Source organism: Leptosomus discolor, chromosome 22 (assembly GCF_034619465.1).
Source record: "Leptosomus discolor isolate bLepDis1 chromosome 22, bLepDis1.hap2, whole genome shotgun sequence".
Lineage (NCBI taxonomy): Eukaryota > Metazoa > Chordata > Aves > Leptosomiformes > Leptosomidae > Leptosomus > Leptosomus discolor.
In genome coordinates, this window is record NC_141412.1 from 4,889,395 (window position 1) to 4,913,047 (window position 23,653).

General features: G+C 48.4%; 1 protein-coding gene across 1 annotated transcript; it reads right to left on the reverse strand.

Annotated features, from left to right (window-relative positions):
* Positions 1-4,012: 4,012 nt before the first annotated feature.
* Positions 4,013-14,900, reverse strand: JAM3 (junctional adhesion molecule 3). Its single transcript, XM_009957471.2, has 9 exons — positions 14,879-14,900; positions 9,024-9,089; positions 8,041-8,154; positions 7,292-7,444; positions 6,852-7,054; positions 6,401-6,500; positions 5,935-6,064; positions 4,677-4,731; positions 4,013-4,048 (listed from the first exon to the last, which is right to left on the reverse strand). Exons 1-9 carry the CDS (start codon positions 14,898-14,900, stop codon positions 4,013-4,015), a joined length of 879 nt encoding a protein of 292 aa, XP_009955773.2.
* Positions 14,901-23,653: the final 8,753 nt, after the last annotated feature.

Here is a 23,653-nt window from a genome sequence, read left to right on the forward strand (position 1 = left end):
GACGTCTGCATTAGCACACGTATGTGCTATAAGCAGCTGCTGTTGACAAAACTCGCTGGAGTGCTAAAAAGCTGCAGTATGAAGGGAGGCTGGCTTTTCACTCACAGGATGTGTAATTTGTCCATTTGGAAAACTAAGAGCATAATGTTGCCACAAGCTTAGCAATAAATGCATTTATCACAGCTTGCAGGGAGGTGAGTGGCTCAGCTTATTCACTCGATCCCTCCTTGTCCCTCTTGGTTATATACTAGAGTTGCTTTAATTTGAACAAAGGTAAAACAGCTTGTCACTGCCACACCCCTAAATCTGGTAATTGCACGCTACATCACCCCTTATTTGCTGTGCAAACTCCTGTGTGTGTGAACAGCCTTAATGTTCTTTTATATGGAATATTTCCATTCTTGAACTATGTTATTTCCAACTATTAACATTTTATGAAAATAAATGGTTACAGGATTAATTCCACCCACTTCTTGATCTGACAGGAATTATTTTTTTCTATAGATTTCTACAGCCTCTAAGTCTCTTCTACTATGTCGCTGGTATCTTAGGCACTCAGTTCAATTAATGTTGGACCCAGCAGCTTTTAAATATAGACTCTTATTTGACTGCAGGCAGGATATGAGTAACTCGCTGAAATCGAGGTTGGTAAGTCCTATGCAGAGCTTTGTGCTCTGCACAGATAACTTGTTCATCATAAACGCGCCGTGTAAATGGGGAATCTGACCATTCCCGAGTCTCTCTGATGCTGCCATGTGAGCCTAACTGAAGTTTTTCTGTTGTTAACTTCTGTTACAGAGCTCTTGCCCTACATTCCATTGAAACTTGAAAAAGGAATCTGTTTTGTTCATGCTGGTTGGTCTTGCTCAGGCACGAACTACAGAAGCAGGGTAGGCTTTTCTGCACCAGTGGAAACAAAGAGGTTGAGTGTGCTTTTGCCCCAGCCCTTCCAGAGGCACTTACCTCCTGCACTGGAATCTCATCATTTGCCCTCACTTTCCCTATTCTGTGACGAAGATCAGAGAAACCCTCAAGTGAGGTTGAATTTATTCTCCAAATCAAAGTCAAAACCCGGGAACAGTGGGCATATGGAATGGCTTTGGCTTAAGCGATGGCCAATTATGGCCACATCCATTTGCTTTGTACCTTCTTTCCCGCCTTAAAGTATCGTTTAACCACTTTGAATGGTACATAGAAATAGTTTATTTCCTAACTTGTACTTTTCTATTTTTTTCCTGTCCTCAAGCCGCATTGAGATGAGCCCTGTAAGCGTTAATTGCCCTTTTTAGAGAAGAACTTGGATAGACACATGTCCAAGAGGAAACTGATAAACAGTTGGACTTTCTGTAACCTTCACCCCAGTACAAGTAAAAGAGTGCTCCGACAGAGGAGACTTTCCCTTATTTCACTGAACTGAAAGCAGAAGCCTCCAGTAATACGGCTGTTTAAAAACCAAAACCAAACAAAAAACCCTACAAGAATGCTTTATAGCTTGGTATTTATGTAAAACATTCTTGGCAAAGTTAAATGTCATACATTAGTACAAACCTGAATATTATTCACAACGATACAATGAATTCCGTCAGTCGGATCGCATGAGCTGTATCAGGGGGATCACCTCCCCTTCTCTCGTTAGAGATGCCACTGTCGCATTTTAGAACTGAAAAATAAGTCTTGGTTCTTAGCTAGCTGGCTTTTCACGTGAAGGCTGCCTTTGGCTCACGGTGAGGCGGTAGACTGTGCTCCCATAGTGCCCAGAGCTACCTTGATGCAAACCTTTTCTTTCTCTCCCTTACTATAGGTATCCTAAAAGCAGCATAGAAAAGGAGTAGTGGGTATCCAGAAGGTGCAAAGGAATGTTACGCTCGCTACTGTCATAACGATTAGAGGCAGCGTGCAGCAGGGAACAGTGCTGTGTGGCTTGGCTGAAGAGCGTGTCTTCAGAAGGTAACCATCGTGTAGTCGCAAGATAGCGGTGGTCATGTCTGAGCTACACAGAGCACGTATGGTTATTGCCCTATCCTTGTTTTTACTTTCATTGGGAAAAGGAGAAGTGGTAGCACTGCCTTTAGGCAAAACAAATGCAGCAATGGCATGTCCAGCGAGGCCCCTAGGAAACACCGCAGATTAATGCAGAACACGAAAAAATAACACTGACAGTCCAAATCGTCAAGTATCCAAAATACTGTATACAGGAAAAGTTAAGACAACTCAATTCAAATTGGAATACAAGAACACTAAATTATGCTACGTTAAAAAAAAATTCTTAAACCACAGCACAGTTCTAGTGTTGCGTCCACATCTTGCAGTCTTCTCTTACCCAGTGCTGTTCAACGCTATCGACACGTATGTTCCTGGGAGACACGTGTTCCCAATTATTCTCTCTAAAGCCAAGAGAACTGGATTTGTTTTGTTTTCTTCTTTCCTTTACCATCCAGAGAAAAGTTGCAACTGACACTACAAAAGTGCTTTTGTGTTGAGCTTTTGCTTTCCCAACTCCAGAAACAGTTGCCTTGGCTATGCAGTTTAAACCTGTAAAGTTGCCGTAGCTGTCACACGGTGTTAGTGCTTTAGGGAACTTGCAGAGGGGTAGCAAACATTGAAGTCACTCTGTCACCTTGTTGGAACTGAATCCCAAAGCCATCCCTGGATATTTCTTGCAACAACAAAAACGAAGTGTTGGTCACTGGCAAGAAAAGTAAGTTTTATATATAAAAAAGTTGATAGCTCCTGCCATAAATTTACAAAAACTATCCCTGAGTGACTCTGTTCTGTGTCTGGTAAGACCTCTTGTGACAAGGAAATTGCTGAAGCTAGCTTAAGAGGAAAGAGGTGCTGTTCCACCTGCAGTTTTTTATGACACTTGGCAATAATACTGATATGCTCCGACAGTGCCATACTATAGCAACGTTTGAGCTCCTCTCTGTAGCTTAAAAAGTAAAAAAATAGCTACGTTACTGAAACACTGCTGGCATCACGTATTTACACTTTAAATAGAAATGTTACCTTTTCCGAAGTAATCAAAATATATCTTTGCAAAAAATTTAGAATGTGGGATTTTACAAAATAAATGGCGAAGGTAAAAAAGCTCGAAGATATCTCAGTACCTTTAATGGCAATCTTAGCCCGTGGAAGTATTTGGCTTTAATTTTCCTGAAAGGGATGTCTTAGCACTAGGTCCTCTGCCTCCGCTCTAAGCCTCTTTACACCACGGACAGACGCAAGAGGCAAGCCTGCTTTGTGCAGATTAGGAGGAGGGGTTACCTGCGTGCAATGAGTTCTCTCTGAAGCAGGGAACAGAAGCAATCCTTCTGGCCTGGCGCTGCCCGTGCTCCCTGTTCAACGCCGTAACGAGAACTCGGGAAGCTGACAAAAAGGGCTGAGCGCATGAGTTGCGTTTACTGTATCGGCATCTGTCACTGGAGGCTACTCAGATACCCCGCTCTGCACCCCAGCAGGCAGAGCCACGAGCGCAAGACAATCACCAATGCGTACAAGTCACCAGCCAGGCCTGGGCAACGAGCGGCTGAGAGGAAGGCTCCCCCTGGCATGGATAAGTCTTATTCTTTGAAGTCCACCTATTGCCTTATCAGCACCTTTTTTTGTCTACTAGTAATACGTACTAGTTACGTCTACTACACGTTTACCTAACGTCGTTCCCCTGGTTGGTTTGCGCATTGTGGCTGTGTCCCTGCAGCACAGATAGAAGGCAATTCCACAAACTTGCACAGCCCAGTCTCTTGGGAAGTATTTAAACGCTTCCTTAGTCCAAGGACAGGTCTAGGTGATCCTGTTGGTATCTCCGGAGGCAGGGGAGACGCAAGTTGGGCAGTGAGGAGTTACTTTAAACTTTGGCAAAGAAAAAAAAGATACACAGGTAGCTAGCTATCAAGTTCTTGTGTGTTCCAAACTCGTCCAAGCGCACTTAATTCATCTTTTGCTCTCGCTTTGAGTTCCTGGAGGAGGTATTTTCACACTCGCTGTTGCTGGTTTGCAGTATTCTTTTGGCGTCTTATATGACAAATGAAGACTTGTGTCTGAAGTCACCCTGCAACGAAACAGTTCCGGATGTAGGAAGGATCTAGCAGCTTTCCAGGCACCTCTTTGTTCCTGCTGCCCCCAACTGCAACGTGCCCGTGAAAGGCAGATCCAATCTGTGTAACTCTGTCTAGGTAGCAGCCCCTTCCAGCTGGGAAGGAGAGGGAGACGCCAGTCGTACTGGCCAGGTGCTCCTTCTACTGTCCTCCTCGCTCACCAAGGCATGGCAGAAGACTGTCTCATTCCCTCTTCGGTATCTCTGCTAAGAGGGAGAGGCTTTTTCTGATCTTAAGCTTAGTGATCTATTCAAATCCCAAAATGCAAATTCTCTTGTAAAAGCATCGTGGCCTGCCCACTTAATCCAATGAAACTCATCCTAAGGGGGTCAAGCCATAACGGAGACTGAGCAGAGCTGCATTTGATAGCTCTTGGCATCAGTCACTTCAGGCAACTTATAGTGTTCATCATTTCTGAGGAAATGACTCAGCCTTCACCCTTCTGTTTTCTCTCTGTTCTACATCCTTGCTTCTGAGAGGTGCCCACTCTGAGAAAGTCTGTAGGCCCTAAAAAAGCTAGTAGTCCTCTGCCCACCCTCTTCCTCTCCTAAACAGAGATGTTAAATGCAAATCATTTGTTACCTCATCATCTGTCCGGATATAGTTAACGCCATCAGGTTTTGCTGGAGTCTTGTAGCTGAAATAAAGGAACAGATCTCATTTCTGGGACAAGAAGACTGCAGGATTTTGGAGTGGGGCTGCTGAGAAGGGCAAAAATGAGGAAGAACAGCCGAATGAAAAGAAAACCGAGAGAAACCCAGCTCATTGCTCAAAGGATAGAGCCGTGCTTATTCCATCAATCGTCATGACTGGGATTTTTTCTGAATTCCCCTTCAGCGCAGGGTGAAAGGATTGCTGTATGTTTCTGCAAGACTAACTCTGCAAAAAGATTAACTGATTCTTTTCTGGGCTCTCCCACTCTGGTCCCTGTGCGCTACCTTTCTGTGTGCCTCCTTCCTGGTCTCCTGTGGCAATTACTAAGTTCATTTTAAACCTCCACTGCCAGATGCCTTCAGCATTTTCCTTAGTTATACGGAAGCGCCACTTGTTTGCAATCCCATAGGAATGCAGAATTTGTATACGACTCTCAAGTCCAGCGTATGCCAACCCTCAGCTGCATTTAAATAGGGTGTTTGGAGCTTTTTCTAAAGCACAAACCAAACCAAATAAAAAAAGACAGGACTTCTGCTGAAAAGCAGCATTTAACATGGAACAAATTATCTGGTGAGAATCTTGGTTTTACATATATAACAGATTCTGTAAGGACATCAAGGCTTGTTTCTGATGCTAATGCTGTTTTTAACATTTTAATGTGCATTCTAAAACGGTTGTTTTTAATCCCAAATTTAGGTTCTCACAAGGAGTGAGATTTCCTGTAGAGAGCCTACTCCTCTGCATATATTTTCTATGCATGTCTCGATGCTTTAAACTAATTGTGCAGTGAGCTCTCTTCACTAAATCGTAGACCTCATTATGCCGGCAGCACATAACCTACTGGACAAACACCTGTAGGCACTTAATTGTGCTGCTCCCCGCTTCCCGGGCGCAGTATGAGGCTACGAGAGCACAGCTTTGGCTCCTCTGTCTGGTCCTGGTCGCAAGCCCAAGAGAAGCAAACCAAAATTCTCCCTTAGGCAAGTGCACTCTGGGCATGGTGCAGGGTTTACACTGGGGAACTGGATACTTCACGAGCTGGCTGGGCCTGTAGTCTTTGGCAGGCAGGTAGGGGGTCAGGCACTGAAATCCGTTTTAGCCACCGGTTTCTGGCACCCGTCAGACTTACTTCATGTTAGCTGTGGGCGCAGGGACTTGGGTAAGAACACTCCGAATCCCAGCTTACCTTTCCCCGCTCTCTTTGCTGTTTGCAAAGTAGCCCCTTCTGTAGGCGCAGCAGATACCAAGAGTGATGAGCACCAGAACTGCTAGGACCACCAGGACTCCACCAATTATCCCACCAATATTGAGGTCATCTGGCAAAGAGAGAAGCCATCATCCAGTATTTCTTGAAGGCAGTGGCAACATTCTAGCTTTACACATGCTAAAATGACATTTCTCGATTATTCTAAACCCAAATAATTCATAGGGAACTAAGTGAGTCCCTGATTCCAAGAGTAAAACTGTTCATGAATCTGAACAGTGTTTTAATGTTTCTCTGAATTTTTAGATTTTTTTCTTCCTGTGTTTGGGGCTATGAGAAAGCAGGAAAGACTTCATGGTCTAGGATGTGTTCCTTCTTACCCTATGGTGATGACAATTTATTGATGATGATACATTAATCAGGATTGAGAAAAAGCAGAGCCACTCACAGACTTCCATCTCCTGCTCCTCACACTTGGCAAAGCCGGCATCGTTTGTAGCTATGCAGGAGTAACGGCCTGTGTCGCCTTTGTGCACAGCATGGAAAACCTGGTGAGGAGAAAAGGGAGGGCAGTACGACGTGAGAAACAGCAGGCACTGTGAGGGTATAAGCATGTATAAGCAACTCTCCAAGGCCTCACGGTGGGCCATTAGACATCTTCCTTCCCTCTTTCTAAAAAGGCAAGTGGTATCAGTAGTGATCAAAGCCGAACAGCTAGGGTAATACCTTCTTCCATCATTAATCTTCCCTTCCCCAAGTCATCCAGATCCTAGAACACCTAAGCTTCTGCAAATTATACCTTCCTTGAAAGCCATGCGATGGCTTTTCCCTTTTACAAGCAACCTTAAAAATAACCTGTTCAGCAAAACAAGTCTTGATTATGTCTGTAAGGGCATTACCAGAGTGCCTGTGGTGGGGTTCAGGGTGTAGGAGGAGTTGTGGAATTTGGCATTCGCTTTTGTGTCTGGCGATAGAGGTTCACTGTTGCGGTACCAGCTGTAGGTGGACTTTGGGTAACCTTCATTCTCGTGGCAGTGAAGAGAGGCCGACTTGCCAACAGGTACAGCTTTAGGCACAGTGCATCGAGGAGTCATAGGTTTCACTGCGGGAAAGACACAAACCACGTGAAAGGCGCTGCTGGGTAGAACTACAAAATACCTGACGTACTTTCTAAGAGGGCTGTGCTACCGAGGCATCAAAACTTTGCCGCTATTTCCAGCTGACTTCAAATGACAAATGCCAGAGTCTGTTGAGTGCCGCAGTTTCACCTCTGGAGACACTGACAGCCTCTTCTGTTAGCTAGCAGTGCTCGCAGAGGTATCCCGGCTTAAAGTAATACCTTGGACTGTGAGCTGGATATTTATCTCGTCTATGGTTTTAGTATCAGAAGGTGCTGCCACTTCGCAGCGGTACGTGGCAGTGTCCATCCGGGTGGTGTTTTTAATCACCAGCGATGTCCGGCTCAGAATTTCTGCACGAGTCGCAAAGTCTCCTGAAACAGAGGAAAGAAAGAGAAAAAATTCAGGGTAGTCAGGCAGACTAATTTAAGTGGTCGGTCTTGAACTCTTTCTGGAGTCAAGACAACCACCTGAAAGGAACTTGATGCTTAAAAGTGAAGAGCTTTCCTTTCACCAGTGACCACAAAGGAAACCGACGCTGCTAACCACGTAAGAGGATGAACTGCCCCACCCCAAATCTCAAAAACTGTGGCAAAATTGGACTTCCGAGACAGCCTCAGGTCTTGTCTCCTTTGGAAGATTCACTTGGATGTGGCTGCTGGTCCACGAAAGGACCAACAGGTGCTGGAGAAGGGAAGCTATACCGTTTCCTTTCTTACCCAAGAAGTGTCTCCTGCCTAGGCTCTCACTCCAGCTCTTTGGGGCTCCCTACTGTGAACCGTCAATAATGAGGGCAGAGAGCAGAGAACATCCTGCTCTCTCTCCATCTTGCGCTTTGACTGCTGAACTCTAGTTCCAGAAGAAAGCAGCAAGACAGCCAGAGGTCCTGCCTTTTACAGACTTGTTTTGTTCTCAGCTGTGTTGTTTTCTGAGGCTGTTTTGGAAGTCTAGGAACAATGAATCTTCGTACCCTGCATTTTATTGTCAAAAAATACATAAGAGGTTTCGCCATCTCGGATTTTCTTCCACTCAATTCTGGGATCTGGTGTTACGGTGGATTTAATGATGCACGACAGCTCAACACCTAGCAGGAGAAATAAAGGAAATACAGATTAATAGGAAGCAGCTGTATTTTTGCTCTGCTTTAAGCAGTCTTGCACAGTGTTTTATTAGGAGATGCTGCCCACAAAGCAAAGTCTTCTCTTTCATCTGCCTCACAAACAGAAACACTGCTGGGTTCCAGGAGCTATTGGAGAAGATGGATTTTGGCCAGCAAAAATAATAGCCAAACAGATATTAACTATGGAGAGAAATGAACACACTGTTCTCTCCAGGCTCTAACTTAGGGCAAACAAGACCTTATGACAGGGTGAGTCCGCAGCGCTGTCTTGCTGCTCATCAGAGCCTACAGTGTGAGTCAGGGATGCAGAATCTCCCTGGGTAGTGTCCGGTCATGTACTGAGGACCATGATGCCTGGGGATAAATTCAGCAACCCCCCTCCCCTTTGAAGCAGGCATTGTCATCTCCACCTCCTCTACAGGAGAAGGCATCACAGCAGGGTTGAGAGGTGGCTTACCCAGTATTGCATTGCCCGTCTGTAGTAGGGCCAAGATAAAACATAAATTTCCCGAGCCCCTTTTCAGTACATCAATTGCAAGGCGACTGCCTTTCCTCCCTTTGGGATCCAGTTCAAAAAAGCACTTAGGCAGACGCTTGGCAATGCCAGCAGCTTGCGGTGGGCTTTGCTAAACCATTTCAATCGAGTGCTTTGCTAAACAGGGAGAGATGCAGACGTATGCTTAAGCACTTTTCTGAACCTCAGGTTCTCGGTAGTCCTGCCTTCCCCAAGAAACCGGGTACCATGAGCAACAAGCAAAGTTTTTCTCCATTGTTTGGGCCGATGGAAATCCCCGGGCAGAGGGCAGTGCAGCCAGCGGCCCCGCAGCACTCACTCTGGAATTCCTGCACCACGGGCTTGGTGTTGCTGGATGTCAGTTCCACAGCCAAGAGTCTGCAGCCTGGAAAAACAAACAGAAGGTAATAAGAAATAGCACAGCTCATAAGTCACCCAGCTAGAAACACACTGCCTGCTGAGAAATCTTCTCAGCCAGCTACAAAGACTAACTTCCCGAGATAAAACCTATTCCTGGCTACCAACGCCAGTCCAGCAGGCCCAAGTTTATTTAGGAGTTGTGGTGTAAATACAGGAAAGCATAATTGTTCGAAGTAGCAATTAAAGAGGAGGACCAACAAAACGGCACAAAAGCAGTGCCAGCAGAAGCCGTTTCCTCGTGCCTTACGCTTATTTAGATGGTAAAGGAACTCCTGCTCTGACAGCGCTAGACTGAATGTATTATTTTGCAAATTAATTTGGTGATCAGGAAAAGACAGGAAGCAGACCAACCTCAGGAGTTCCGGTCAGTTCCTACAAGGTGGAATGTGCCAGGCCTCTAACATGCCCTGACCCCATCTTCAAGTACTTTAAGGCTCAGCGTGGTGACGTAAAGTGCAAGGTCGTAAGTAAATCATGAAAGGACTGGAATCGAAGAGGAGTTCAGCTCTTGGGGCAGACTCCCAGCCAGACTGACACTGGGTCATGCAATACTGCAAGGCATCCTCACACCACAAGCTTTACTGTCCTTCCTGCTCCGAGCACCAAAATGTTTCCAATTAATACAGTCATTTTCCCTCTTTCACGTATTGTTTTATTTTGGAAAATCTGCCTTCCATGTCTTTTCTGCTGTGCGTTTCACCGGAGCAGGTACCAACGACATTCACGTGCTGCTGGATACCCCCACTCACCAATGACTCTCTGGAGGGAGAAGGAAGCAAGCCGGCCGTTTCTGGCACGGTGCAGAAAGAAGCAAGCAGTCCAGAGAGCAGAGGCAAGCCATGCCTTCCTCATAGAGGATATTTTGGAACTGAGCGTTCTGGTTCTTGCAAAGCCCTCCACCTCTCAGTCAGACTATGGTATTCACAAAACAGGGGCTGATCCAAAGCCCTGTCTTACAGGAGGAGGATACATACTATAATCAGTGCCAAATAATCAGCTGCAGGGGTATGCCACGGCCCCATATGCCGCTTCGCTGTTACAAATCCAACCAGAAGTTTGTTGAAATCAGAGGGAGGACGCCCACTGACTTCACTGGGCATTCGATCAAACAGCAAGTTAAAGATGATGGAAACCAGTGCCTCCACGACATGAGAAGAAATGTATCTAAAGGTTAAGACTTACTCTGAGTGAAAAAAAGTCATAACAAATCAGAATAGAAAGCAGAAAAGGCAGCTGAAGGGAGATGTGGAGAAAGAAAGGATCTTCAGCATCGCAACAGACAGTTGGAAATTCCTGTGTGCTGGCCTTCAGGGTGGAAAGGTTTTGGACAGAGAGAATCTGACAATGCAGTGGCAACATTCCTCTGGTGGAGTAGACCAGATGGCGTGACAGAGCAAGGCAGCAGTCTGAGAAACACCCGAGAGCTGCGAAGTCGCTCCTACTGAAATCTCAAGGGCCTGGAACACCTAAAATCCTTTCGGCATTTTTGAAATGTTCCCTGCTGGTTCTTCTCCCTCATTGTTTGTTCAGTGCTGATGCCTTCTTCCCTGCCTTGGCTCTCAGTGCTTATGCCCCAAAGACCACTGGGGAGAGCTGGAGTTTGGCAAGGTTTAGGAGCTGCCTTTGTGTACAAAATAATTGTTACTCACATAAAAGCCACTGTCTGATGCAGTTGGCCCAGCCAAAACTGCTCTTAGCAGGACCTTTCCACCCTTCCCCCTTCTGCACTTGAGACACTCATGCAGCCTTTGGGAGAAATCCAATATTGAACTAGGACGACAAAGCTCTGGACTATAATGTAGCTATGGGAGAAGTCTTGTGTATTAGAGCTGAAACGAGTAACAGGGCAGTGCAGTGAGCACTTGGCTTTCAGTCTGCTTGTGCTTTGCTTCGGAGAGCCGGCAGAACGCCCTTTTCTGAGCTGGGTCTCAGCAGGTCTTGGTTTGTTTCAGTCAGGAGGTGGTCGAAGCAACCACGAGTAATTTGTTCAGGTCCGCTATGAAGCAGAGTCCGTTTTCCTCAGGCCTGGGGCTTCTAGACCTACTCCTCGAAAAAAGGTTATTATGCCACAAGATGCTGACATGTTCCTTTCCCTCTGTTCTTCCTCAGATCCTCTCAGGTGTTCTGTCCGGGGTTGTGATCCTGTGCTCCCTTCCGAGCATAAACACATTTCACCCATCCCAGCAAACCCCCAGAGTATTAGAATTAGCGAGTCACCAGAAGACAAAAAACAATCTTGGGAATATCTTTTCTAGCAGCAGTGTAGAAGCATTTGATTGCTTCTGCTGTGGGATTCCTGCTGCTGGAACCCAGAGAGCTTTTATTGAGGGCCCAGCCCTGAGCACTCAGCTTAACTGGGGAGATCCTGGCTGGCTTCCTGCTTGGGCCAGGTGGCTCTGATAATGAGGTGGGCTGGGTTTTCAAAAAGGGAGCAGTGGTAGGGTCTACCTTTTGCAGAGACAGCACCCTCCTTCATCAGGGAGCTGCTTTACGAAGACGCTTCTACAAATGATAACTTTCTTGCGAGACCCGAAGCAGCAGCGGAGTTGCGCCGCGCCTGAGGAGCCGCAGAAGGCAGCTGGCACCGCATCTCTCTGGTCTGTACTTTCCTATAAACCTTCCTTTTGGAAAAGCTAAAGAAAGATGGGGAGGGAAAGGGTTCCTTGTTCATTACAAGGAGCTTGAAGCAGCAGTTTGGGGTTTGTTATGTATTCTTGCTTGCACAAGATGTTTTTTCAGAACAATTGTGTCCCGTCAAGTAGACGGCATAGTAACAGTCCTGCTGAAGTACATCTACTGTGGCCGCAATGTAAGTTGAGCGGCAGGTGGAGATAGTAATGCCATAATCTTGTGTTTGAAGGAGTTACAACTCTAGAAGCATTCACTCTGAGACAGTGGGACTCAATCAAACTCTGGCCCCATCTCATTTCTCGGAAATTGTTCACAGCAGGCTTTTTCCCACCCACTAAACACAAGAGATTTAGGTCTCTCCCTCAGGCACAAAGCAGGATGTCAACAAATTTTAGACAGAAGCTGAGTCCTTGGAGACCGTGTGAGAGGTTCTGACATTATTACATGTATTGACTGTGGGCAGAGATCAATGTGGCTGCTTAAATCACTGCGAAAACAGATTTATTCTGCTGCATGTGGCAGAAGAATAGTGCAAGTAGCATGTTCTAAATGGCTAGAAGGCTACAGCTATGCACAGAGCAAACAGAAACAAAAACCTCAACCAAGTATATAGGTTGCAGAGCGGGAGCAGAGCACCTTGGCATTACTTGGGGGTATCCCTTGTTCCCAGCCTCCCTGGGGCTGGAGGAATGTGCACCACGCCAGTGCTTCCCAGCTGTTAGCACGCTCCTGTCCAAGGAGCCAGGGCATCTGTGCCCTGTCACATTTCCCTGCTGCTGGCAAGTGTTGTCTCTTTGGTGATCACATTGAGGGGTTGCTTTGTTTTCCTGCTAACTCATCGTTACTGGCGACTGCCGCCTTTAAAAGAAGAGTACTGCAAAGACGTTCCTTCGGGCCTCTTCCAGCCCAGTGCCAACAAGCAGCAAAGGTTTTGCGTTCTGTAAATCTCACTTCAAAGGCCTCAGCTCCCAGGCTGTGGAGAACAGCCGGGCATAGACATGCATTCCTTTCCAGAGCAGCATGCGTGCCACAACAGACGCACCTACCAGATCTGATTGTGCTACATCTCCGAATACCTACCAGATCTGTATGTGCTACAGACTCAGCCAGACATATGGTTGAATCCCAAATGCCATCAGTTCTCCAAAATAGAATCCAGGACAAGGCAGCGAAGTCTACGGCATATTCTTATGGCACTTCTTTGAGCTGAAGAGATCCAGCCCATGCTTGTTACTGTGACTCATGTTATCTGAATCATTTTAAAATGCTACACTGAAACTATAGCTTCAGAAAAAAACTAGCAGCTGTATAGACGACTATACTGTGTTAAATCTCCTCTCTCTGTCACCGGGTTTAAAGTAAAGCCTGACCTTCCATCTCCTTCCATCCCAATCTTTGCTCTGTTTTAAAAACTCTAGGCAGACATTTGAAGAGAAGGCGAAGTGTTCCTAAAGCGTTACAGGCAAGGTAAAAAGGGTGACCAGGAAACAGTTCACATAGCTGCTGCCAACAGCCTGTGCTGCAGTATCGTTCAGCGCTGCTTTGCCGATATCGCAGTTATCCGATACAGTAATTTTAGCTAATGCACTGTCAGGCACAAGCAGTACCAAAACATGCAGCTGTATTTAAACACCTGCCCACTAAAGCAACAAAAATATGCCTTGCTTGAGGTGTCCATCATCACCAAGCCGTTGCTCGATTTGCAATTCAAAACGCATCTACGCCGTGTGGGAACACTGCTATAAACCACATGCCTCGTTAAGCATCTTGCTTTCTGGCTGGCTCCCCTGTGCAGCGGGAGCGCTACTGAGCGAGAGCGGGTGCTATGTTGTTAGGTGTTAGAAACATGTTAGCCGAACCCTCTGCGTGTCAGCACATTCACGACTGCCAGTTTGGAGATGCCCCCTAGAGCATCCGTCCTCGATACCGCGAGCCGCCGAGAAAGGAGCGGTGCAGCAGCGATGAGCAGAGCAGCAGGCAGGAGGCGAGCGTTGCTGTTAGGGGCAGCCCAGCTGACCCCAGGACTGTCCCTGCCTTAGCCGTGCAGCGTGTGTGCGGCAGGGAGGAAGCTAACTGTTAAATGTGCGAGAAACCTCCAGGGGAAGAGCAGAGGAAGCCACACGGAGCTGGACTGGCTAAGACAAGGAAGAGGGAGGCCAGGTTTCTGCCCTCGGCTTATTTGGAGGAAATCACCGTAATCACTGCAAGAAACATCTGACCGTTTGCACCTCAAAATATCCATCCTGTTGTCTCTCCGTGCTTCAGGCTCCTCTTCCTCCCTCCTTTCTGTCCCCAGTGCATCTCACTGCGATTCCACAATGCAACCTGTGCCTAGGCGGGGTGGTGTAGGATAGGCAATGTGGTGTGGCACAGGAATGAGATGATACCAAAAAATGCCTCACCTGCTCCAGTAAGTTTGGGGGGTTTTTGGTCCAGCTGTCCTCTGGCTGGGGTTTTGGGAATAGCTTAAGGGACTTAAATGTGCTTGATATAAAGACTGGATTTATAAAGGGTGCATAAATGTTTTGTAGTACTCGGTCTAACTTTCAGCCCTTGCCTCTGGCCCAAGGAGCTGGCTGTATGTTTGCTCTGGCATCCAAGTTGCAGGTTAAAAGCCCCTTCAAGCTGACACAAGGGAGCAGGTAGGTGGACCATGCTGGTCAAGTGAGCAGAGGGAGCTGCGTGCCTTTTCTTTATTCCAGTTTTCCATGGCGCCTCCCCGAGACCGGCAAGCCAAGCCTGACTCACGGGTGGGCTGCCCTGCTAGAGAACAATGTAGATGTGCAGCGAGAGATTAGTGAACAAAAGCTAAGGAGTGCCTCCGTTCAAATTAAGTAACAGATGGACCTGGTCTGTGTGGGAGCTGATAACGGTTATAAAAAGGCCATCACCAGACTGTGGCCAGCCCACCCTGGAAAAAACCCACTCAGTCGTAAATCCTCTGTGCTGTTATAGCTGCTTGTGCTAGTAAGGCTTTATTTTTACCAGCTATCATAAAACAGCATGACTTATTTTAGACGCAGGGCTTGTGCCGCTCCGTTAAAAGGGTGCCAACTCTCTGATAGACACCTACAAACAGAGGAGATGTGCCCGCCTGGGCAGGGAACATGAAGCATAATTAACCTAGAGAAGGCAAATGCAACATTACAGAGCAGTGTTTGGCATTCCACATGGTACTGGCTTTTGCTTCTCTCCTCTCTTAGGGAGCTAGCTGATGGCACACGTTTCTTCTGAAACGCTGGTGGTAAGGGAGTGGCTGGTGCTCTCAGCACGACCAGGACCCCACGGGACAAAGCTGTGTGGAGGACCATGGAGTATTTGCGTTCATCCGAAGATGTAAGAATTTTGATTCTGCTCTTAATTCACTCCCTTCCTGCTCACCACTAGAGAAGGCAAGGAGATGCCTGTCTGCAAATAAGAGTATGGACAATTCAGTAATTAAATCTTAACCTGTTTAAATCTCCTGATTTCAATCTCCTGACATAAACTGGGACCTTAAAGACCTGATTGTATTTGCTGCAGAGAAGGCCTATTAGTATTCAGACCATGCACATAGTCTTTTTTTCTTTTTTTTTCTTCCCCCACCCCATTTTGGGCAGGAGGATTTGCTGTTCTACATCCTAATCGGAGAGCAAAGCCGTTGGTATACTTGCAGCCTGCATACCCACCCTCAGTAGTGGAACAGGTTGCTATCAAGGAGATATGGAGCCTTCTTAAGACAAAAACCTCTTTGCAAAGCAGCCTTCTTCTGCAGACCAACGTTCCTCCTCTCTCCCATGCAGGGATGGACGCGTAGGTGTTGCCTGGTGAAGACCACACTGTGCTTTCTGATGGTTTCCCAAAGTTTCATCATGTTGGAATGCAGCTGCAGACACACTGCCTCAAATAGCCATCTGACAAGGGCTTCTGGAGGTAAGAATTTCACAATCTTTGGTTGCTGTTTGGCTCATGGCATTGCATTGAGTTTAGAGGTGAGATGTTAAGGCCCTGCATATCTGCACCCTCACAAAAAAGAGACAGCCTACTTCCAAGATCAGATTTGCACGCCACCCACTCTGCAAATCCTTAGGCCAGTGGTAGGAGGAGGCACCATGAGCCATGCTCCAGAGCTGTCTGAACAGGAAGAGTTCAAGCTTACTCATGGTCTTAGCATAAGCCTGAGCTCTTGGCTGGACATGTTGAACTTGGACCTAGTCCACCAGCAGGTTCTCATGCTCTGCTCTCCCTAAGGGAGCACAGATGGTTTAGCAGAGAGCCAGAGCTGAGCTGATGGCTGGCAACCTGGGGAGAAAGCTCCCAGGTTGAAGGGCCCAGCACATTTAGCCCATTTTATTGCTTTTCACCCGTCAGAACACACACGGCTCACGAGAACAAGGGCCAGCTCCACGAAGCTATCAAATGCTCCTGATATCGGGGGGAAGATGGGCATTTAATACTTTGCAGATGTGGCTGTATGTGCCTTGCCCAACATCTTTATCAATGCATGATCCGGTCCTAGCTCTCCTGCTTTCCCAAGCTCATACCCTGGTTTCTGGCTTTTCTCCTGGAAAGGACTGAATGTACATGCAAGATGGGAAGGAAGCAATACTTGGGTGGATGACTCATACTTAATACTTAACCAAGATTAAGATGGAAGCAGCAAGGGCTAGAGAGCTTCCAGCATGTCAGATCGCATCTCTTGCTGTAATATATTCCGAGCCATCTCCAGCTCAAAGAAAAGATGGAAAGAGTTAGAATTTGCCCCTCAAAATCTGGGATGAAGGGTAGCGGAGAGAGAACAGAAAGGAAACATGAATAAGAAAGTTGTGCCCCGAAGAGGCTGTTATTACCAGCCCGTGCGTTCCTGACCTGCTTCTCCCTTCCCAAGAAAGAAACACGAGGCTGAACTGAAAGTCTCATTTTCCTTGGGTAGACAGCAGGGCACAAAGCTTCTGTGTTGCAGTAGATACCACGAACCAGTGGATTAAGTCCTGCCCAGACCGTGTAGTTTGCCGTGCTACTGGCCTCTGAGGGTCAAGCCCCTTACACAGATGCTTTGGGCTTGCAATGTTACGCTGACTCTCCTGGAGGAAAAACCAGGGGCAGGTGGCCTTGCTGTGTGGCTCTGAGGGAAGGCCATTAGGCAGGAGAGGTTCTAATTACGTCTGCACCAAGTCTTTGGCAAAGGCCAGCAGAGAAATAAGGCAGTAAGGAAGCAATTACAGATCACTTGGCTAGGAACGTATCAAAACAGTCACATTGTACTGAGCGCTGTGCTTGCCATTTTCATTAATAAATGGACAGCATAATGACCTCTTCAGACTGGTCTGGCTCACGGCCAGTATGGACCATGAAAACGAGTGCAGTCACAGAAAATGGGACGTGAGGGGATCTCAGGCAGTCAGCTCATCCCCCCCCTCTGCTGTAGGGCATGAAACCCCAAGGAAAACAACTGGCTGGGCCCCTGGATGTCTGCTGTGGCGCTCACGTGCGGTGTTTCCCCACGATCACGTTCATCTGTTAAAGTGCTGTACATTTATCCGTTCAGCCTCAGTCCCTTTGAATTCGGTGTCCCCTGCAATTCAGTAAGGATGTACAGTTCCAGTTCACTACAGGAAGAAAAACTGAGGAATGGGAAGTCACAGGAAGAGTAAGGAACACGCTATCCCCGCCGGCAACGGGCATACCGTTCTGTGATCTGTTTACTGGACGAGAGCGCCTTGCAACAGCAACAGCAAAGGCCAGAAAGAAAAATGGTGAGCACTGAAGAGAAGTGGGAATACTGGCACAGGGCAGATCTGAAGCCAACCCTTCCTGGCTATTCCCACTTGCCTTCCATTGTTTCTCTAGCCAGCCCCGAGAGTTGCCATACAGGCACATCCTACGTTACTTCTCACTTCGGCGAGTCCCTTTCCTCCCAAAAGTGGCAGATGCTGATACCAAATTAGTGCGAAGTGGGAGGGAACCAGCAGATAAGAGCCAGGGGCAATGGTTTTCCTCCTGTCCTCTCCCTTCCTCCTGTCCTCTCCCTTCTTCCTGGCAGGGCTCTCACTGCAGCAGACAGATGCTAAGGGAGGTCTCCAGGGCAGGCAGGTCAGTGAGACGTGGCAGGGATCTATGGCCAGGATCAGGGAGACAGAACGAACTGTAATGGGAAAAGGGGCAAGTTCTTTTATTTTTGTCTTGTGTGGGAATTTGACTCAAGGATTGCTGAGAATCTCATAAGCCAAAGTGACGTTTTCCAGGCTCGGCGCCAGCCAACGCACAGACTTGATCTCAGCAGGTATTTGACTTCGACGGGAGCTAGGATGCTTGGTACCTGCCTGACCCTGGCTTTTGATGAGGACATGTATCAAAAGCTGCCTGAAATGCAAAGACAGGAAATAAGCGGATATGCTATCAGCACCAGGCTTTGCAGTACTCTTTAGTGTCTGGCTGTGTCCCAACCATCAATACAGAGACTCACAGGGTTTTAGCCTATAATCCTCTATTCCTCTGTCTGTGACTCTAATCTCTTGATCCTCCGTTCTCCTCCAGCCTATAGCTTGACCAACAAAACACAGATCTGAAGTTCTGCTTATCAGAGTCCAACCATGTCATCTTCCTGTGGAAAATGGGAGTTGGGAAAAGGGCAGTACTCATCAGAGCCAAGAGTAGGCTGGAGAAGGGAACAGGAGAGGGCGTGAGCAAACACACAGAGAAATCATTTATGACAAGACTGAAAACAGCTCTCTTTTTAAGAACATTTCCAGTTTTACAGCATCATTTTTGTCTTTTTTTGTGTGTATAATCCCTGCCTCTGGTATGAAACACAATTGTCTAGTTAATGCGTTGCACAAAACGTGTACAAATGAACGTTGCAAGAGACTGACTGCAGGCACCAAGAGAACATTCACATCTGCCTATGAGCGTGCGACCAAGAGCCTGTGAAACTACTGCCGTCATTCCACGCTGGAGAGGTGGGGCCGTCTTCTGTAAGGCAGCTTTGAAGCTCTGCAGTGAATCTGTCAGAACAAAGGATGCAGATCTACAAGGGAAAAGGCACTGGGTAGAAAGCTGCGCGAGCCATGTGCGGGCCTGAAGACATGTGAGTTGGGGGAATACTGTTCCAGGGGCAGCCCTGAATCACGCGAACAGATCTGAGCAGACTTACCTTGTTAACATCAGCCTGAGCCCAGGCTGCAAACCTGCAGAGGCAGTTGCGCTGCAGGGTTTCACAGAGATAATTTTCTTAGGGAGTACATCGGGAATTAAAGGGCGCCCAAATGAAGTCACAGACAGATAAAGATGAAAAGCTTGACACAGAGCACTATTAGGAAGATGCTGGCATGAATGAGCAGGGCAAGAGGAAGGGAAGTAACGCCACGTCAGAGCCAAGAGCGAGGACAAAAGCCATTCTGGCTTGTCCCAACTTGGATTCCTAAGCAAGGCAAGCGTGTTCAATAGAACAGAGAGGAGCCTTGGCATGGAGGAGTTAAAAGATTACTTGTCCTGGGGGAGCTGAATTAGCCACATATCTGAGAACTAACTTCTCCCAGACCCTGACTTGTTTTTCTCCTTAAACATCTCCTGCTGCTATTTTTAGCAGAGAATTTTCTCAGCTGAATGCTCCCAGTTCAGTCCTGGTCAGAGGCCCTTTTCCCAGAGAGACACAGGCCCAGCAGCATGCGCTGGTCCCCACTTTCAGCTCAGCTCTGTTCCATTGTCCTGCTGGCTTTGGGGTTTGCATGTTGCACTGCCAGGTCTCTCCTGAGGCCTGGAGGACAATCCCCCCACCAGCCTGGTGCAGGCATATTAAATGCTCTCACAGACCCTAAAAGCCATGGGAGGCTGCGATCTGGTCTGCAAGTTCAGAAGCAGCTAAAAAAAAAAAAAAAAAAAAAGAGGGTGGTCTGGACTTGATAACCAGGACCTGCAGGCTTTTTGGGAGTATGGATGGCAAAAAAAGGTGGGAAGGAGATAGAAGTGATAGGGCTGACAGGATCTGCTTCTCAGCACTAAAATCTATTTGGATTCATTCCAGTTCCTCCAAGGGAAACCATGGAAGCCTTTATTGTTCATGAAAGTTGCAACTAAAATCGGGCTGGATAAAGCTCAAGGAAATACCTCTCAGAGGACAACCCTGCCTTGGCTGCTGGAAACAAATGAGGTAACTCCCTTCCTCTTCTCTGGTCTTCTTGGGGCCCTTATTCCTCCTTAGCCAACATGCTAACCTGTCTATCAGTCCATCGCTCCCTTCCCCTGGCTCCTCGCTGCTCAGCCTCCAGCACAGAGCAAGCTATCTGCCTGCTCAGGCTGCCCGCCCATGTGCAGTCAGCAACGTGTCAGTGAACGTCTGCGGCGGTTCAGAGGGAAGCAGTGCTTGTAACTGCCTTTTTTATCTACAGCTTGATTTAATACCTGCCTGCCAGAGACAGGCACGTAAATCAACAGGCCAGTTCAGGGTACACGGATGGACAAATTGAGTAAAACAGGAATGAAACCCGGGCTGGTCTGTGCTAATGTGCAGTTCAAGCTGGGGGACTCGGGAGGATCGAGCGCTCTGGATCCTGTGAGTGAAGCGCAGGCCAGGCTGCAGTCCAGCGCTGGAGCGCGGCAGCGGTCGGTTGGTTACAGCAGAGCCACAGTCAGGAAGGTCCCTCTAACAATGGCCCCTTCTTGGTCAGCGTATCTGTTGCCTGTGTGTCTTGGAGTCACGTCAGTGAAGCAAACAGATTGGGAACATATTTGTACTCCCCACAGCAGTACAGAAGCCAACCCAGACACAGAAGAGCAAGCTGGGCTCTTTTCTGCTCCTTGCCTCAGTGCCAAGTTTCCAGCTCTGCTTGAAACCTGTGGCCGAGCCCTACTTTGGCAGGGGTGAAGGGAGAGGACAGGCAGGGTCAGGAAACACTCCGCTTTCAGCTCATGCTTGCAGAAGTTGGCAGCTGGCTACAGGAGAGGGGAGCCAGGCTGAACCCAACTGCGCACCTCTGAGGGCCCCCTCGAGAGATTCAATCTGGCGCCATGTGGCTTTGCCCTTCTCCCAGCGACGCCTCGACAAATGGGGCCCAGAACAGCAGTCACCTGGACAACCCCCAGATGCTGCACAAGGGCTTGTCCCGGTGGCAAGAGCTACCTTCAAAAAGCTCCCCCAAGCCCAGCAGGAATCCCAGGAGCCCAGGATTTCTCTGTTGACCTTCACGTGCACCGTCCAACACATGGGCACTTAACCTTTGAGGCTCCTTTGAAAATCCCAGCGACAACGTTTTACGGATGAGTACGTTTCCCCTAACATCTGCCCCCTGGATCAGATGCTGCCAGAGCCTCTCTCTCTTCTGGCTCTGCTCCCAGCTGAAGGACAGACAATAGGCATGTGAACGCAGTCCCCACTTCCCCTCCCAAACAGCCCGGGGGAGATGGCATATCAGAGCCAAGGCAGCGCTGCAAGCACAGCTTGCCAGCCAGCGACAAGTCTCTCCAGATCATGGCCTGCTTTTTCTTTCCCTCCCAGTCTAGCTGAACCACCGGCTCCAGTTGTTCCTGGGCACGCAGGCCAGCTCTGCTGGGCAAGTCCTGGCAGCGTCCAGCTAGCCAAACTGAGGAAGGCTTTTCGCAGCGCACGACTGCTGGAGACAGCCTGATCTGTCTCCAAATGCTGCCCAAACTGACTGACATCCTGGATTCCCAACCCTGCCGGCCAGAGCACTGGTTCAGGGACCTCTCTGCCATGTCATCTCACAGGGAAACACACCCGCTACCTCTTGGACTTCCCCTTGCTCGCTCCTAATAGCATCTAGCTGCAATTAACTGATCCGGGCTGTGCATGGGCACACAGAAGAGCAGTTCCACCTGGTGGAGGTTCGACAAGGGTTCAGTGAGAGCTGGCTTGGAATCTCCTGAAGAACCATTGTTCCGTCTTTCTAGAAATAGCTTTGCTTCTCGCATCCTGGAGCCGTTCAGCCTGTTTGGCACCGTTTCTGCTGCTTCAGAGACAACAACAGAGAGTGAGAAAAACCTGTCCAGACACCATTTACCTTCCATGGGCTCCCATTGCCACATCAAAACACCACTTCAAACCAACCTGCCAACTGGCCAAGTAATAATCTCCAGCCAGAGACAGTCAGACCCATCCCATCATGCTTCAGGGTTCATCTTTAATCCAGGCCCTTCTGACAACAGGAAGACGGGTAGGATGAAAAGATCTCATCACAGGAACATCTACAGAAGTTACCTGGCCTCAGACTGCTCAAGTGGGGGCTATCTCCTTTCTGCTCAGCATCCAGGTACAAGCAGAAATCTCACTTGCCTCCTGTCCAGCTCCTTTCAGACGCAGCCGTACCAGGCAGTCTTCTTGGCAGTCCCGCTTGTCCCACCTGCTCAGATGCTGGATCCCTTACCTTTCCAGAGCCATGCCCATGAATGCTGAGCAAGCTTCGCTACAACCTACAGATCACAGAATATCTTCCTATGGCACCCAAGGAAATGGAGGTCACAGAGAGCTACAAGCAGCTTGTCCGCCTGCTTGAGGTGGCAAGTGACTATCAGAGCAGGACAAAACCACAGGAGCTCAGGAAAATGCTCAAGATACCTTGAAACCAAGGGAGCTGGAGAGGTTTTTTAAGCACAAGTTGCTTGCAGTCACTGCTTTGGGGAAGCGCCTGGCACTAGCATCAAGCGCTGACCCTGCGCAGCCACGGCAAGAGCAACATCTAGCTCATTATTTTAATAAGGGTCCTTTGAAATACCTTCTGTGTGAGACAAGTTAAGAAAAATCCAATCTGGCTTTATTCTGTCTCAGGCAGAAACAGCCTTTATTTAGCAAACTGCTGCTAACAGCTCTGTCTCATTAGTCAGTGTTTAGGGAACCAGGCTGCAATTGTTCTGAAGTCTGGCATTGCAGAAAGAGCCTTGATAATGAGGTCTACAGGAGACGATTCCTCCTGACAGGCCCACAATGACCTAGAAATCCTACTTAATTCCCTGTCAGTGAAAAATGCTGAGTAACAGCGAGGTGCAGAGGCACTGGGGGCTGATTTGAGAGGGAGGCTGCAGCCTCTGTTCACGCTTTGGGCTGTGATGCAAGAACTCTAGGGTGGAAAAGCCAGCACCACTCAGCTCTGCAGCAGCTCCCCAGATAAAGCCAAGGGGAGGCTTGCCAGGCAGATAAACAGAGGTTTGCTGTGGGAAGGTTTGTAGCCTCATCTGTAAAAGACCTGCCACCACGTAGCGTATGCCGAGTGCTGGGAGCAGAAGCCTCTGTTTAACACAACAGTAGAGGCAGGAGTAGGCACTTGGAAGCAGCCTGGTGCTAGCCAGGGCTTCTTTGAAGCCCCCTCAACAGCAGCACCTGGATGTGGGCTTCTCGGTGCAGTAGGCGTTGTCTCCCCTGGGTCGTGCCTGCTTGCACGCCGTGCCAAAACCCCGCCGAAGGCTTTGGCTCCCTGACTCCAACAGCTCAACTCTGACCTGCGTTCCGAGGCCTCGCGCGCCCGGCAGCTCACCAGCTTCACCCGCGCAGCCACCGTGGCTACCGGCAGAGACTGTGGTACGTGCCGCCGTGGGGGCCGCCTCTCCTGCCGCGCGCTGGAGCTGCAGAGGTGCTGTCTGCTCTCGCAGGGACCCGGGGCGAGCAGCGGCGCCGTGCTGCACCGGCACTGTGCACGCCCCGGAGGCGTTGTGGAGCTTTTGACACATCTGCCCCAACCACTGTTCTCCGTTTCCTCGCAGGAAAACGCAGGAGGCTGGCACAGGCTTGGGCCGCAGACACACATCTTTCAAGTGGCTTGTTTTCGACAAGCAGCATGTGTCCCATGGTTAGGAACCTCTGGGCCAGATGGCCCAGAGCCAGCTAGGCCAGAAGATGAGGTAGAGGGATTCAGCTGGAATGTGGCCTGGATACAGCTGACCTTGAAGACCACCCCCCAATAAAGACCCTTG